An 18,257-nucleotide genomic window follows, 5' to 3' on the forward strand; every position below is an offset into this window, starting at 1 on the left:
ATTTAACCAGAACTAAGCAGAAGAAAAGTTTAATAGGCATCTCAGGCCATGCATTCCCCGGTCCCACTATGGGATTGACTAAAACTCGGTTGTCAGGTTAGGGAATGCTGAGGCAAGAGACCGAGTCAGAGGGGATATGGACAACATTTGAATAATGGTTAAGGGTTCATCACAATGTCCAGCCCATTGGAGCCCTGACCACAAATGCTGTCATACCTTTCCCAGAATGAATGGTGGATGTCCTCCCCACAAAGTTTATGAACACTCCAATAATCCCCTTAAGTCTTTTAACAGACTACAGTAAAATCTGAGAGTCATGCTAAACTGAGGCTTATTCACAACAGGTAAGATACAAAACCCTGACGCTGCAAGCCATCTGAGAAGAAACAATGAGGTATCCCACCCAGTATATCCAAATTTTAAGCTGGCTCCTAAGTGTCTGGTTACTTCTTAACCTTGTGTTTTTCCTGGTTATCAATCAATCTAATCTTATGTTTTTCCTTATTATTAATCAGTCTAATCAGTCAATACAAAAAACAATTATTTACACAATTAAAAGAATGCTTTGAAGAAGCTGAACCAAGGGTATAAAAATCTGTAAAAGCAGCAACCAGTGTGCTTCAAGAGAGAGAAATCTCGCTGACACCATCCATTGTTGTTCTCGAGAAGCTGGGAGAAACAGATGGTCTCCCTTCAAGGATCATGCTGAGAACTTCACTTGTCAACAGATCACCCGAGTGCCTTGGAACAGTGAGATTCCAGCTCTTGCTCTCTCTCTCTCTCTCTCTCTTTTTCTCTCTAGGCATAGATTTCTGAACCTGAATTGTATTGGTTAAGCTTGAGCTAAGTTTCCCCAAATACTCAATGAAACTAGCCTAATATTGCAATTGTTTTGTTTGTTTTCTTTTGAATGTCCATTACTACTAGTACCATTATAAATTTCATATATTTAGCAGTAAATAACTTTTATAGTCAAACTGGTGGTAACTGGATATATTTTTCCTTCTCTACTTCTCCTTCCCCACATGCTCTGCAGCAGTGCTTCTTTTACCTAAGGCAAAAATCCCTGTGAAGCCCAGAAATACTGTGGGGTCTGCTCATCAAGAGGCTACCACTACTAGGACAGTTAAAGCAAAAAATTGGGACATGCTGAGTTTGAGACACATAAAGGGATCAGCTTGTACAGGGTGATTGACCCATTTCGGCTCAGATGTACCCTAATAAACTGAATCCTGGCCCATGAGGGTGTCAGCTAGACACCCAGCTGGATTCAGAGGTATTCTGTTTACCTGTGTGCTTGTGTCTGACTGCATTTTATTGTTACCTTAATGAACTGATTCCTGGCATATGAGGGTGTCAGCCTGTCCATGCTGATCAACCTGGCCAGTTCAGGCATGTCACGTTAATCTCTGTGTGTGTATGTGTGTGTGTGTGTTTGACTGATTTAGTGGCTGGAGGAACCCAGCCCCACTGAAACTGAGTACTGCAAGATAGCTCCATTGGGAATGAGGACTTGCAGAAGGGAGAGATACAGCTTCATATAGAAACACAAGTAACACAAGCAGCACACTGATAGAATTACAAAGACCCTAAAAATGTATCCCTAATTAATAAGCGCATCCCAAAATGATGAGCAAATCTAGTAACAACTTTGTCCAGTGATTAGTGCTGTAGCATAGAAAGATGGTAAACCTTGGATCACTGCCTCCTTGTCTGACATCTCCTTGAATAACGATCCTTGTATAGCATGCAGGCAGAGTATTTCCAAAGAATTTTTTGTGTGTGTGTTTCTTTGAAGAGAAGGATGAGGAAAAAAAGCTTCTGTACTGCTGATGAGGGATTTTTCCCCCAGCTAACTCACTTGAATCTTGTACTTATTTCAGCTTTTTCCCTTTTATGGGAGCACTTAATCTAGTTTTTTAATGACTCAAACTTTTTCTTGCAGGCCTTAAATAATAATGATGGGACTGTAATTATTTTTTATAATACTCATTCACACATGAATCCTTCCAACATGCCTGAAGTGCTACATGGACACTTTAAAATTAAACATAACAAAATTGATATGAGAAAAGCAAATGAAATTTTAAAAAGCTTAATACTGAGCACTATTAACAGAAAGGCTGCTTTGGAACCTCAGAATTCCAATACAAAATCTGAACAAGGATAGATTCCTATGAGTTATTTCTTGCCACCCTGTTATACCCATTTCATTAGTTCAGGTGAAATCTTTCCTTATGCCCTGTGACTAACTTTTCTTCTAAGAAGCAAGCCTTGCATTCTTTTCTTTCTTTTTTTTCCTTCCAGCTGTTTTTTTTTCTTTAAAAATTTCCTATGATTTTCTTGTATATATGTTTTAGTTTACTTGTTTAATTTTCAGGGAACATAGACGTATCTTAGATTCTTCTGTGGACGCCATTACTATTGCCAATGTGTTTAAGCACCTTGCAAACTGTAACCATTTATCTTGTTATAAACTATAACAAATAGGAAAAGATTATCATTTCCATTGTAACGATGGGAAAATATGTTGAACAGCATTGTAAGGAGAAGTCTGTATATCTGGAGTGGCTCCTGTACACAAGCCAGTGATTACTTCCAGTTGCTACCACTGCTGTGCCTGCAATTTCACAGCTGTGGTAAAAGCCATTTTTTTTCACCTCTTTACCCCGGTCAGGTCCCAGAATAGTCCCTCTCTAGTTATACCACTCATGAGAAAGAGATGCTAAATGACCTGTCCAGTGGCACACAGCATGTCTGTGATGAAGAAGCAGCTTGAATTCTCCCAACTCCTAACCAGTAGCACATGCCGTCCTTTAGCAATCTGGACAGGGAACAAGCTCTGAAACTTCAGCTCTCATCAAAAAGCAGACAATCTTGGGAATTAAGATACTAATAAAGAAATCAGGAGACAACAGATGTGGTTAGGAAATGTACATAATACGCTCCTTGTTTGCAGATGAATGGTGCACAGATGCATTTGAAATATTCATAATGTCTCAACACATTTAACTTCTATTCGACAACAGTGTAAATTCTTTTTCTTCTGCCCTAGATTTTACAGTGTGGTACTTAATTACCCTTGCTAACAAGAAGCAAAAAAAAAAAAAAAGGAAAACAAAAGAAAGGAAGAAAGAAACATTGCCAATTAAGCTGGTAATTACAAATGACAGGACAGAGAGTGGATTCCAGGAATGTCAGGAAACATATCAGGTACAAGAAAGAATCATCTCTCTTTCAGAAATTTAGAATAACTTTGGTAGATTGCCTTAGTAAAGATTTCCTAGTTCCACACAGTTCTGACGCTGATAATCAGGGCCGTGTGTAGACAAAATGAGAGGTGTGTTTGCTGGACACTTTAAAGTGCTTTTGCACCATTTTAATGGTGTCAGTGTTTGTACACCTCAATGCCATATTGTGCATTAATTTCAGCCACTGTAGGAAATGCAAGCGGCATAATGCGCCTTAAATGATTTGGGGTGCAGCAAACTAAAACTCCTTTGAGAAGTTTTAGATTGCTGCCGCAACAGCTGTGGAGTAAAGCACTGGGCTCTGTGCAGCTCCACAGCTCTGCAGGAAACCCTGCAGACAGCCTGACAGCATCCCAGGAAATCAGCTCCGCCCAAGGGAAGTGGCAAGCCTGATCTTTCCCTCCTCCCCTCCCCCCAGACCTGGAGCCTGCCTGCCTGCCTGAGGTGCACAGGAGCCTGGTGCTTCCCTAGTAGCTGCAGCACCCCCAGGATCACCTGAGCTGGGTGCCTGTGGGCAGGTCCCACCTGGCATTTGGGGGGCACCACTGCTGCAGAGGAAAGCATGAATCTCCCCCCCACAGCCCAGGGACTGCTTTGCCCACCAGAAGCTCGCTCTCTCCTCCCTGCCAGAGAAGCAGGTAGTTCAGCAGGTGTGCGCATGACACAGGGGTTGAATCATCCCTAAACTGAAGTGGTGTTTTTTAAAACCTGCTGCTTTAATTTAAGGCCATAGTTTCATCTACACATGCCCTGGAAGAGTAAATTAAAATCACTTGAGTTTAGCCAAGAAAAAAAAAAATACTTGAAATTAAGCTGGGAATGAACTGTGATTATTTAGTTTTAACTAAAGTACCTTTGGACATTTTTTTTTCTTTTCAATTTTAATACCAATTCTTAGTTTTCACTAATATTTTTGCTTTTGCTTTCCATTTTTCTTGCTTTGCAAAAAAGCTTAAGAATTGGTCATTGGCAAGATACAATTTGGGTTGGTGTCTCCTAGTCTGACTGACAAAGATGCTGATAAAGAAGTTACTTCCAGGACCTCACCCCAGATGCCACAAATCTCTGGGGCACCATATGCACCTGCTCCTCCATCACAAATGGTTCAATATCAGGACCTTATACATTTGGTTTTTAGACTCATTCTTCTCACTGAAATTATATGGAGGTATAAATGCTCACCAACTTTTAGAAACCAACTAGGGCTTCACTGCCTTGCTTTCTGCAGCTTATCTATGAATATAACGATTTAAAGAGTTACTGAAAATGGTGCACACTTCATGAATTATGTCCCTTCCTACTCCTCCCTTTTCAGTGCTGTGGAGTTGGGAACAGATCAAGAAAATGGAGGATGTAGGAAAGAGTAATAACTGGAAAGAAAGGTTGTTGATTGGTACCTCAGAGTAATGAGGTGAAAAGATAAAAGCATATAGACATTTTTAAGTGCAGGTTAGAAAGATACTTGGCTTGGGGTGTTGCAGACAGGAATGATCATTCCTTGAGCAGAGGGTTGAATTAGATTAATTTCCAAGGTCTCTTCCAGTCCTATTTTTCTATGACTGTCTGATTATTTTATAATTCTGTGAGTGTGAAAACCAGTGTATAGTGGATGGAAAGGATAAGCTACCAAGTCCAGATCTATTTTCACAGTTTGAGCTCCTATGGTATACAGAACCTAGGATACAGCCCTGGAGCATTGTCCCCTGTTACAATGCTCCTCAGTGCTGTCAACATTGAGTCTTCAGGGAGAATGGATGGATGCACAGGGTGAAGAGCAATGTAGATAAACCAGGAGCAAGAAGGGGAAATAAGGCTTGAGGCCAATCAGAATGCCTTAAAACTTTTGAAAGCATTAGGTAGTCCATAAGGGGTCTGTAGGCAAGGGGCTGCCAAACTTTAAATGCCTGCTGACATTTGTTCTGAATTTTATAATGGGCACATTCATTTAACTGTTGCTTTCCAACAGTTCAACTTTGTTACAGCAATGTTTCACTGAGCTCTAATAAACATCATGTGTGATTTATCTGAGAAATCTTTTTTGTACCTATTATGTGTATGTGGTAAGGGAAAGGGTGTATTAATAGAATGACAGGTGGTTTTTTATTTTAACACTTCAGTTCTCTGCTAGTCACAGATCATGCATGCCAGTTCTGAAGCCGATAGTTCTTTTACTGGGGACTTTAGAGGTGGCTTGAGAAGAAAATCAGGTTTCTAATGAAAACCTTAATGACGTTGCTGCTACTGCTGCTCCATAATACTAGTTTCTCCCTGTGGCAGAGTGGGGGTCCCTAACTAGCCACAGTGCTAGTTTCCCACTTGGCTTTGGGCACGCCACCCACCAGACTCATCTGCCATGCCTTGTTTTTAATTAATTACAATGTTAATTATGGTGGGAGGCTGCCTATTCTTGCCCCAATGCTAGGGGGTACTATCTGCAGCTCTGATCCTTCCCTACACCACAGCCCAAGCCTTGCAAATGGCATCCACATATGTTAATCTCACTGGCCCCACACTAGGCCCCAGAATCCTCCTATCAGGACCCCTCTAAGATCCCTCCATTCAGGCGGCCTATCCCGCCCTCATCCCAGGCTGCCTAGCTCCCTGAAACTATTTCCCCTCTTGGGCATGGTCCCCCCCAAGACCTTTGGCAACACAGGCCCTGGCCTCACCTCCAAGGCCAGTTGGGACCCCAGGCCCTCAGCTCTGGGCATCCCTTGTGGTGGGCCCCTGGCCCTTTTTACCATTCTGGTCCTGGCCTCAGCATTGACCAATCAAGGGTACTCTACATCAGGTCTCTGAGCCTACAGCTCCACCTCACTCCTGGTTCTGCCTTCCGGCCCTGGGTTAACTCACCCAGTTGTGGGGAAGGGGTAACTCACACCATGGCTGGTGTTCCAGAGTCTCACAGGGACTCTCACTCTCCTCCTGGAGCAGCTTGTCATTGTGCTATATATATAAAAGCATACTGGGCTCTCAGCCCTCTGGTGTTCCCCCCTTCACTGGGGTTCCTCATCTCTGCCCCCTCACTTGGGGCTCCACACAGCTCCCTCACTACTCATTTCTGCCCCCTCACTTGAGGCTCCACACCGCCTCCTTACTTGGGGCCATGGGGCTTCCCTCCCCGGTGGGCTTAGGTGGCCGTAGCCATGCCTGGCTCCAACTACCTTTCCTCAGGGTCTTGCACCCCACAGGGCTCGGGTGGCCTCAGCTGTGCCTTGCCCTAGATCTCACTTCTCAAGGTCTTGCATCCCACAGGGCTCAGGTAGCCATAGCTTTGCCTGGCTCCAACTACCTCCATGGTTACATGACTCACCCAAAGGTGAGAGCTAGGGTTAAGGAACTTCTACCCACCTTTTACCGTGGTGGTAACTAGCCTGGCATTTCCTGGGAGCTCCTGCACCACTGAGAGCCTCACCAGGTCACCCACTCCCAGCCAGGTGCAGTTTTAGGGCATGCCCAGGACCAGGAGTTCTCCAAACCATCCCCTATAGCTTCTGCCTTTACTTCCAGGATGATACAAGAAGCCTTGCAGCCAGGCAATGTTGCTGTCTGGCCTGCCAGCAGAAAACTGCCCTATTTATATGGGCAGCCAGAGATCCAAAATGGCCACCACAATCAAGAACCTGCTGGCTGCTTGGCTCTGCTCTTAAAGTGGCAGGCACCAACAGTGTCCTGCCACACACCTTCCCCCTTAAAAAGTAATTCCTGGGGGAGGTTCCCCCTGATGCTCCTCCAAAGGAGGCTCCCCTCAGAGCCTGTGAGAGCCCTCAAGTGGTGAGCACCCCAAAGGTGCTCTGCCACACACCTTCCCGCTTAAAATGACGTTCAGGGTCTTCACTTGGCTGCCTTCCCTACTGGCTTTGCCCCAGCCTACTGTAGCCCCTGCCACATGGTGAGCACCCTAAAGGTGTTCTGCCACACTCCCCTTCTGGCAATTTAACAGCAGCAATACTGCAAATCAAAAGGGTCTTCTATGAAAAGAGAGATAGCAGCAGAAATTTATCCAAAGTGTGGGGGTTCAGGTTTCCTAACAGAGAAAGTAAATACAGGAGGATTTGGTAGTTCTCAGCTGATGGGCAAACTGTCAGCTATTATTGAAATTGTGTATAGCATCAAAGACCATGACCAAGACCATGACCATAGGACCAAAGAACATGACAACATCCATAATGGACCTCCAGTATATGGATGACAATGCTGTCATTGATCAATCTGAAACAGAACTCCAAACCATTCTTAATGTATTCTTGGAAGTCGACAAGAATATTGGCCTAACTCTAAACATCAGGAAAATGCAAGTTCTTTACCAACCTGCTACAAATGGAGAAACACATCCCTCCACCCCCATTCAAATCACTGGAGAATTGCTGGAGAACATGGATCACTTTGCCTATCTTGGAAACCATCTTTCATCAAAAACAGACATTGACATGGAAATACAACACTGCCTGAAATGTTCAAGTGCAGCCTTTGGACATCTCAGTAAGAGAGTCTTCTTAAATCATGACATCCTTGCTGAAACAAAACTCTTGGTTTATTGAGCCACTGTCATTCAAACTTTGCTGTATGGCTTGGAAACTTGGACCACATACAGAAGGCAGGTCCCCAGTTGGTTGTTTTTCTTGGACCTTTGCCCAAAGCTGTCTCCATTTTAAATAAAGCTATTGCAAAAAATGTGTGCAAGTAGTGTTTGTTCCCTGCTTGCTCTGGCTAATGAGTAACAGGATCCATGAGCAATTGGATCATCATCTCCCTAGTCTTTGGGCACCACATAGAGTCGGGGTCTAACATATTCCTTTCTGGTTCTAGGTAAGGTATTATCTGGGGAAGTTCCAATGACTGACTGAGACCAAAATAAACATGTTATTCCATATTATACTGCACTGAAGCCAAATAGTATTAAAATTTAGGAATAGAGGGACTAGGTGTTATGGAACAGAAGAAACATGGGGCAGGAATGTCCGTGCACTCTGAATGATCAGAAGATGGAAGCATCTCCATAACTTAGCAAGGAGGGTGACTAGTCATGGAGTACCTTCATTCTTGCTTTCAGAGAAAGTAGAATTAACATAATGTTAAAAGATTTAAATAAAAAGCAAACAGAAAACATGGGACCAATGCAGGTTGGGGAACAGATGGCTTTTAGCCTTCATTATGATCTTTTACTGTCTGGTTCCTACTATACATAAGAACAGCATTTAGGCTGCTATAACTTGTGCTAAGCATCTAGAAGCATGAACTGAACTAATGTAGCTGATGTTAACATAGAGTGTAATAATAGCGAAAAATAACCATGTTAGTCTTGTCCTGTAAGCAACTTGAAAACTCCATTTTGTATCCTTCTGCTTGACATAAGTGAATGAACTCTGCATAGCCTTTATGTATGAGCATGTGTAAAAGGGTGAATGGTGAGAGAATGGCATAGAGATGGGAGAAGAAGATTTAACTGTTTATGTAAGCAGCAAGGCACGAAATGTAAGTTACCAGCCAGTAACTAACTAATAAATGGCTGAAGAATCCCTTTGAAGCTTGATGGCACAAAGGAGATAACAGAAGAAGAAATTCTGCCAGACGGGCAACAAGAACACTCCGAGGCTAGCATAAGCTGAAGACAAAAGAAGAACAAACACAAAAACAGAAGCTGGCTAAGGAAAAACCCCAAAGCACTGAAACAAAGGATGCCAATCCCTATAAAAGAACACTTTGAAAATGCCAAGTTGGGTGAGTCTCTTTCTCTACTGCTGTTTCATCAGAGCACAGATGCATCTGTTCACCCTGCTCCAGCTGTTATCTTCAAATCTGCTATCTTCAAATCATCATCTTCTACTCAATAAGCCTGGGTTGGCCACCCTGGGCTGATATTGAGCAACTATTGATGGTAACTATATCTGGTGTATGAAATGGTTGTTTTGTGTATGTGTATGCCTGTGTGTAATGATGTGTATGATGATTTGTGTGCCTTTGTATGAATGGTGTGCCCAAACCTCTATGTCTAATTCATGCAATCAATAAACGTGGCACCTTGCCTTATCCCCCTTTATAAAGTCTTGCTTATAATTTAAACAATTAGATTAATTTAAGTAACAATTTTGGTGGAAAATGCATGTGGGGGTGCATAAGGTTCTATGTTGCAGTTATTGATCAGTTGTGTTATCTGTATAGTAAATTTTGTCTGTATATGTGTTTGGCTCTCTATTTGAAAGTGTGCACATTGCCCAGTGGTAGAAATGCCGGGTATAGTGGTCTCAGGTTAGACCGACCACTTAGAAGAATAGAGGAATACTTGGATACTTGGACAAGTTGTTTGACTTGGAAAGCCCACCTGGGTTGTGGTTAATTAAGAAGCTCACTTTGTGGGTTATGGACTGTCAGGGTAGTCTGGACCTCCTATAGAGAGGGGTCCATTGCTTTGGTTTTGAATTTGTTTTTGGACTTGGTTATCTTGGAAATTGGACTTTTTGGCACATTTTTACAGACTAGTATACTGGATTTAAATAATAACAAATGGTAACTAACTTCAAGCAGTAAGAAAAATACAGGAAACGGAAGTTAAGATGTTCAAAACAAAAACAGCAAAGAGTGAGGCAGATGTAAAAAAATGTTAAAGATCCCCTGCCTACATATCTGCAAGATATGAGTCTTTTAAAACAAGTGCTGCAGTGATTTGGACATAGCCCATGGACAAAGCAGGCAGTAAAAGATGCCTGTACCATTGCAGATTTAAAAGACAAATTTAAGAACTATATGCAGATATATAATATACTGCCACACTCCATAAAAAAGGAGGCTGCAACAATGATGCTTTTATGGGAAGCTACTAAAAATCTGTTCCTCTGTCTAACTAACTGTTAGGAGGCATTTTAAAGGGGTTAGCTAAAATTTGTAGTAAGGTAAAGTTGTATAATAATTGTAACCAGGTTTGTAAGTTTCGTGCAGGAGAGGTGGTTTGTTACTGCTGACCAGAAAACTTTGTTTGTCTGGGTCATGCAGAGTAGTGGACATGAGTACATACTGTGGTTCACTTGGGATTAAGTAAAAACCTCCTCTTGTGTTGGCAATAGGAAGCTAGGAGAGAGCAGAGAAAGTCATCTCTCTGCTGGAAAAGCTGTGTAAATGAAAGGGTCCTTGAAAAGGGTTAGTTTTTTATGAATGGTTATGAGGGCAGTCGTGTTTTCTGTGAAGTTTGTAAGGTGTAAATTACAAGTGCAAGTTATGGCAAGGTAAAGTGTTATGCAGGCAGTAGAGCTTCAAGGAAATCAAAGACAGTTAAAGAAATGTAACATAGATACTTTGGGATCCTGGGTGCCCCCCCCAAAAAAAGAGGCAGCTGGTGGCACAAAAAAAGGCAAGGTATGTTACTGGACATCTGTTCAGGCAGTGGGAGAGAATTTGTGATTGGAAGTGAGGGGAAACTTGGTTCTCCCCCCCACCTCTCCAGAACAGTGAAGGGCCTAAAAGAAATAGAGATTGTTACAGGAGCATAAAAGCTTATTTTGGGAAACATCAGGGTACAGCTGTATAAACAGAAATCAGTGCCCCAAATTACTTTGAGTTACTCTGGGCAGGGAAAGAGCAATGAGCTTATCAGAGGCATGTTTTGCTTTTTCTCTGCAGAGGCATAGTTTGAAGATTCCTTTTTAAGGTAGGAAAAGTTTTTCTGAAGGAATTGTGCATAGTGTGCAATTTGTCTCCCGTGGTCTTTTGGAGGGAGCTAGAATAGAGCTTACTGGATTGTGTATCTGTGAAGAAAAGAGACAGAAATTGTTTTTTGGTTTATAGAAGGCAAGGCCAGCACAAAGTGTGCAGCTGAAAAAAGAGAGAGAAATCAAGCTTTGCTTGGTGGACAGGTTTGCAAAGACCAAGGGAAGAAGGGGCCACTGATAAAAATGGATTGTGAAGCCTGTAGGCTAGAAAGGGTTATGGTTAAGATCTGTTAGTGCAGGGTAGTCTCTGCAAAATGCTGCATAATAATCACCCTGGGGAATGGGCGGGGCAAATATAGGGCACCTTAAAACCCTATTCCACCGCCTTGTGGGTTACCCTTAATTGGGAAAAGGCTAAGGGGAGCATACCCCAACAGAAAAACCTTTAGTAAAGGCCAAAAAAAGAAAAAGAATAAAAGAAAGTAAAAAAATGGTCTGGGAGGCAGCTGTTATGAAAAAAGAGATGTGAAAAGTGTTTAAAAAAAAAGGAAGGAAAAAATAAGATTAACAGCATTTAAATGCTAGAGCAGGTAAAAGGATGTAAGAATGTAATTTTAAAAATAACTGATTTAAAGAAGGGGAAAAGTTACAGTTCCTTTAAAAAAAAGTTAGGTCCTGATCTCAGAGTGCATGAGGTCATGCTGTGGTCTGTTTGGGTTAAGTACAACAATTTCTATTGCTGGTCCAATAAAAATGAGGAGTGTTATATGTTTGTTCTGTGTGTGTATTGCAAGGCAGAAAAACTGCTAGAAATAAATATCTGCAATCTCATTGGTAAAGAGGGTGAAAAAAGTTTTGTTTTTTTTTAACCTCCCCTCACTCTTCAAACATAGTGTAAATCTTTTAGAAAGGAAAGTGTTAACAACTTGTTAAGGCAAAAAGAAAAAAACAGGTGTTTATAAAAACTTGGTACAGGTCAGCACTGTAAATGTGTAAATATAAGTAATATTTTACTGCAAGGAGTTTTCCTTGGCAGATTGGTGTGTGTGTGTTTGTTTGTTTTTCTTTACTCTCTCTCTCTTTTGCAGAAGCTACAGTGTAAAATCTAATCTAGTAGCAAAGGTGACTAAAGAACTACTAGGCCATCAACAGCATTTTCTTCACCTAAGCCATGGTTTTATCATCACAACAAAATTGTTTTTTCTGTCTGTTTTGTGTTGTTTGTCATGTTGTGTTGTTTTTGTTTATTTAAAGGATTAGTTTAAGTTGGCAATAGTCTAAATGTATGTAAATATCATAAAGATGTAATAAACATTATGAGTAATATTCTCTCTAAAAATCTGTCTGTGGATCCCAAACCAGAACACCTCTGTCCAGTTGGACTGGAAAGTTGTTTTAATCTTTGAAACAAAAAACAGCAATTCATATAAAAGTTTTAAGTTGTAAAGTTTACTTGTTTAGCAAAGTGGGATTTAGAAAAAAAAGGTAATGTGTGTGCGTTCAGTAAATAACCTGATAAAATGTTTTTAAGGCTATAGAAGAAATCTCATTTGTATTTAAATATTATTTATAACACCAGCATAACAGAATGTGTGTACAAACTGTATTAACCATTGTTTTATTAAAAAAATGAGAAACCTACCACATCAGTATTTGCATAAAAAAGTAAAAAAGTCTTTATTGATTAAAGCAAAATACAAAATGGATGACCCATGAAGTGATAAACATGGATCAGTTTACTAATGTGGGAAAAACCACTAACTACAACATCTATAAATGGTTAGCACAATTAAAAAAAAAAAATTGGCAACCCATTTTATGGGAATTTAATGATCAGTTATGTATTTTTATAACTGGGATAAAAAAGAAACATACTTTGAATGTGAAGTGAATTGGACTAGTGCATATCATTACCCGTCTTAGTACAGTGGTATATAAAATATAATTAGAAAAAAGAATCAAAATAGATATGTGTAACAAATAAATGTGGCACCTTGCCTTATCCCCCTTTATAAAGTCTCCCTTGTAATTTAAGCAATTGGCAATTTGAGTAACATTTTTGGGGGAGAATGCGGGAAACAAGGCATTCTTGTTTATTACCAGTTGATAGGGACATTGTCACCAATCTCTTATCCTGCCCACTTAATCTTCTTTGGGGCCCAGGGAGGTAAAACAAAACTTATTGACTGTTTTAAATCATCTAGAGTTTTATTTTGTATAAGCATAATTCTCAGAGAACTATATTTGCCAGTGTTCCATCTGTTTCATATCACAAAAATAACTACAGTAAGGCTGAGAATTTGATATTTTGAGCTAACATCTTTCTACCAGTCCCCAGTTAGTGTGTAATTTCAGTCTTACAAATATTCTATTTTTACATTTTAAATAATATGCTTCAGTAAACAGTTTTTGCCATGCCAGGATAATTTAGGAAATTGTACTTTATCTATGATACAAAACATTAATAAAAAATCATTGTTAAAAGTAAGTTACTCTATGATACCATCAACTGGCCATTAGTTCAGATCTCATTACCTGTTATGAAACCTTCATACACTATTGGAATAAGATATAAGCAGACTCACTTATCCAAGGTCTACGGACAATCAAGAAAAGTTAAAACTCCAAATAATAAGCAAGTTGAAGTCTACCATAATTAGTCTACTGAACAGCAGGGACTACCAGAGAATTTTTACAGTAATCTGCTCCACTAGAGATATATTGAACGAGGGGAAATTATTATTTTCTCCCAGGCTTCATCTGATAGTCATATCAGATGGAGGAAAAAGGCCATGTTGATAACAAAGGAGCCAAATTCCGCATCATGCTCAGCAATAGTCAAAAGAAGATTTTTTTCTAATAGCTGGCACAACTTGGTGTCGACAAATGAACCTGAGATGTCTTCTGCCTTGCATATCAACACTTAATACAGGGGTGCATATATGTTTAGGAACTACCTGTTGGCACTTTGTCAACAGCAGGCCTATATCACATTTCAAGTAAATGACTGAAAATACATTTTATGTCCTAACCATGCCATGTATGAGAAATTTGGGGCCCCACTATATCCTTGTGGGTCCTCCCCTCCCTCCCTTTTGAAAAAAATGAAGTAGAAAATAATCTGATTTTGTGGGGTCCTCAACTTGAACACCTTATAGGGGCTGGTCATAACTAAAGGCAAATGGCTGACCATTTTCTCAGAGTATAAAACAGAAAGATAGTTCATCTTGTTTATGCCATACCAATGACTCCTAAAGGAATATGCCCTGCTTTGAACTTCATATCCAACCATGGTATTATATTCTGATGTTCAAATGTTAAGGGTGAATTAAAATGAATTTGGGAAAACTATAATTCCCATGAGAAAAGAAACGGCTAATCCTCTCAAGTGTCAGGACCACAGCAGATACAAGGAGCTACTGTGACTGCTATTCACAGAAATGTCCCTTTTCCCTCTGTTTTAGGACTTGAACAGAAGGATTCTAGTGATACCTCCTCCAAAATATGCACGACTGACACTGAGATAGTAATTCAGTCTGGTGGGTAGCACATGAATTCCTTACATTAGCCCTTCCTAGGGAGAGAAACAAGTTCTGTGTTCAGGTACAATTCTGGGAATCTTCCCTTTTCCATGTCATAAAGCTCTCATTTCTCACCCTGATGGGCCATACACATCATGCTATGAAACTGTCACCAGTGAAAGCTTCGAGATAAATGACCCATCCAACACTTCATACAAGTGTAATTTTGGGGAGTTTATCCTCATTGTGGAAAAGAGAAGGAAACATTTCCTTGGCAAGATTTCTTTTTAATTGCAGCATTTGAAAGTGCCCAGAGGCTTGGACTGTTGGAAATACTCTCATCAGATATGTATTAACAGACAAGAGTGCAAGGGAAGGAAGTCAAAGTGACACGATCAACTGCATTTATTACAAGGCTCTGTCATTTATCACAATGATATTGCTAACACATATATGGATCATTATATAAATCTAATGAAATAACATCATTATTGCATCTGCTACCTCATTCTGCTATCTTTTCTTCTTTGAGCATTACTTTATTCTGCAAATAGTATTATCAAATGTAGTCTTTATATATTAAAAGGCTGCCTGTAGTTTTGTGTATGCTATTTTATGTTCATAATCTTTTTCTTACAGTAATTTTTGAAAGGGCAAATGACAGCATGAACAAAACTATGTATCCGAACGATTGCACACACAAAATTATATGAGCAAGATGAAAGACCAGATGTTGTACAATTCTTTATAGATATAAATAATATACCATTATCTCAAATTTCCTCCTGATTGTAAACAAGAAAAACAGTAAACACAAGAACCTGAAATAGTGAGGAAGAAAGCTTCCATAAAAAGATGTCTCAGATATGGAGATTTATACTTTCCTTAAAAGAAACAAAAGTTTTCTCTTATATTTAAGTGTCATAATAGTTCCTGTATCAATAGAATAAACTGCCTGTGGGTTGTAGCAGGGAAATGCAAACACTGAAAATAAGAGAATTATTTCCTTCTCATACGAATGGGTGTTCAATTGGATGAAACATTTCTATGAAATTCGAGTTCCAGCTCTGTGTTAAAAAGAGATTCTTACCTTATAGGATTATCCATCCTTGAGACTGTGAGAAATGCTGCTAAATTAGCTGTGTAGGATGAACACACAATAAGAGTGAAGAGCCACCAACTTCCCATTACTATACGCATAGCCACAGAATTGACTGTAGATTCACCACCTACAAAAAAGCAAGGAGAGTGAACTTGCTCAGGAAATGGCATTCAAGATCACCTACAATGGCTGGTCTTTGTTTGAAATTAGCCTTTTAATTATCCCCATGCATTTCTATTAACTCTTCAATCTGCATTAATAGAATACCCTTTAAACATAAGCAAACACCAGTATGTATTTGAGATCTTGCCTCTCATAGAAATATTCTATCCATGAGTGCTCATGCATCCAGAAAGATATGGGACTCTTTGAAGTTAATGTTTATGTTGTGCAAAGAAAATATTGAATTGTGCTAAAATTACAGCTTTCAATGACATCTTGAAAAATTCCTACATCAACCTTCCTTCTTCCCCTTCATAGCCCTCATCCAGACAAGTGCAGCTGTGCAGTATGTGATGCCACAGACACATTTGTGGTGCCACATACTGCACATTCAGTTGTTCTCCACGCTGCAAGGGAGCAACATGGGGTAAGTGGGGGAGGGAGTTTGACCCCTAGATAGCCAACAGTCAAAAAAACTGTCCAAAAAAAATAAAATAAAGAAGAGCAGCACATATGGGGACAGCTCACATCACTCAAAACGAAAGCCTGGCTGGTGAGAGCCACGCTGGATCACTGCTGCTGCAGCCCCAGGAGGCCCTCAGGACCCCAGGGAAGGCAACTGGGTCCAGCTCAGTGCTGGCCTTAGCCTCCCCTGTCCTACCTGGAGTAACCTGCCATATGCCAGAGGTCATGTGGCACAAGCATTTTCCAAGGTGGGGAACCCACCAAGGCACAAGGTATCCTGCTACTAGTTATTCCTGGCAAACCAAACATCCACACTTATGTGGATATGGCCATAGAGTTTAGAAAAATCCTTTTAAGAACAACCACCTAGGGTTTTAGCCAGAATTGTCAGGATCAATACCACAGAATGTGTTCTAAAAGGAAACAGGTACTTCTTTAAAAATAAAGACTATACTGGAATATCCCTCTCTACCACTTAAGAGTTTTAAAAAGTCAGAATATATTAGAGAGCAACGATATATTTTTGTACATTGACTATGCATCATTTAAATACTAGAACCAGGATCCCAGCTTTGTTGCAAGTTATTATTTATTATTTTCAATAATCAGTAGATTTTCTGACGTTTCCAACATAATTATTGCTGACCTTTAAAAGACTAACCTGTACAACACAGTGGGTTTTTCCTTCTCCCTCTAGTGTTTACTAAAGGTAATTTTACGTGTATTTTACTTTACTAAACCCACTGGAGTGGCCCTCTCAATGACATAAAGGAACAAGTGTAACAGTAAAAGTATAGCAATTTATTGTCTCTAGCTGAAATGTGACAAACTTGCAACCTATAGGGCTCATTCAGATGAGAGCGTACATGCATCTTGTTGCATCTCAGAGCCCTTTGAGACACTGCAAGAGGCTGACCCTGAGCTCTAGCTCTCTCTGATGCAGATCCAGGAAGGGTTATTTTCATAGATTCATAGACGTAGGGTTGGAAGGGACCATGTAGATCTTTTAGTCCGACCCCCTGCCATGGGCAGGAGAAAAAACTGGGCTCAAATGACCCCAGCGGGTAAACGCTGAGCCTCCTCTTAAAGACCCCCAGGGTAGGATACATCACCACTTCCCTTGGAAGTTGGTTCCAGATCCTAGCTACCCTGACTGTGAAGTAGTGCCTTCTAATGTCTAGTCTAAACCTACTCTCTAGCAATTTATGGCCGTTATTTCTTGTTACTCCGGGAGGCACTCGAGGGAACAAGGTCTCTCCCAAACTCCGCTGGTCCCCCCTAGTAAGTTTATAGACAGCCACCAGGTCCCCCCTCAGCCTTCTCTTGTGAAGGCTGAACAAGTTAAGGTCCCATAGCCTCTCCTCAGAGGGTCTGCCCTGCTGTCCCTGGGTCATGCAAGTAGCCCTCCTTTGGACCCATTCAATGTGGCACAATTTGCCCCACACTGTGGGAAAGAGAAAGAGTCACTGTACTCCAAAGCACGAGGGCTAAACAAAAGCTCAGCGACCCCAGGTCTACAGCTCCAAAGAGCCCGGCAGAAATCTCCCTTACCCAGGTGTTTCTGGAGGGGAGGGGAGGGGCAGGGAACGCCCACGCTGGTATAAAGAAGAGCCCGGGACAGGAAAGAGGGGGGAGCGTAGAACTGGAAGGAGGAGGAGGAGCGAGCCGACACACACTGCATGGAACCCTGAGAGCCACGTGGAGAGCTGGTAGGAGACCCTTGCAGAGAGTAAGCCCCACAGAGGGAACTTAGAGCAAAGACTACTGACCCAGTATGGCTCAGAACTGTTTGTTTACACACCGAGTTGGCACAGCCCACCAGAGTTTTGTACCGTAATATCCCTAATAGAGGGGCGTGATAGATTTTGAGGTACCGTAAAACATGTAAAAGTGGCACAAGCCAAAAATGGTGTCACAGATGGACCTAATGTGCTAAAGGGAATCGTGGCAACCTCAGCAAGAGGCTCAGAGAGAGCCACCAAAGAGGGACTGACCTCATGAAGGTCAATTTGCTTTGCTTTTGGCTAAAAGCAGCCGGAACAATAACCCAGGCCAAGAGTGCCTGTTTTGTTTTCTTGTTTTCCTGTCTTTTTTTTTTTTTTTTTTTTTTTTT

General features: G+C 40.9%; 1 protein-coding gene across 2 annotated transcripts in view; it reads right to left on the minus strand.

Annotated features, from left to right (window-relative positions):
• Window positions 1-18,257, minus strand: part of GRID1 (glutamate ionotropic receptor delta type subunit 1) — a 1,431,845-nt gene that overhangs the window by 84,300 nt on the left and 1,329,288 nt on the right. For both annotated transcript variants that reach the window (XM_019502226.1, XM_019502225.1), the window contains exon 12: window positions 15,506-15,644. In XM_019502226.1, coding sequence (XP_019357771.1) covers window positions 15,506-15,644 — 139 coding nt within the window. The remainder of the gene's footprint in view (window positions 1-15,505; window positions 15,645-18,257) is intronic.

The sequence above is a fragment of the Gavialis gangeticus genome, unplaced genomic scaffold (genome assembly GCF_001723915.1).
Source record: "Gavialis gangeticus isolate Ggan-Ray unplaced genomic scaffold, GavGan_comp1, whole genome shotgun sequence".
NCBI lineage: Eukaryota > Metazoa > Chordata > Crocodylia > Gavialidae > Gavialis > Gavialis gangeticus.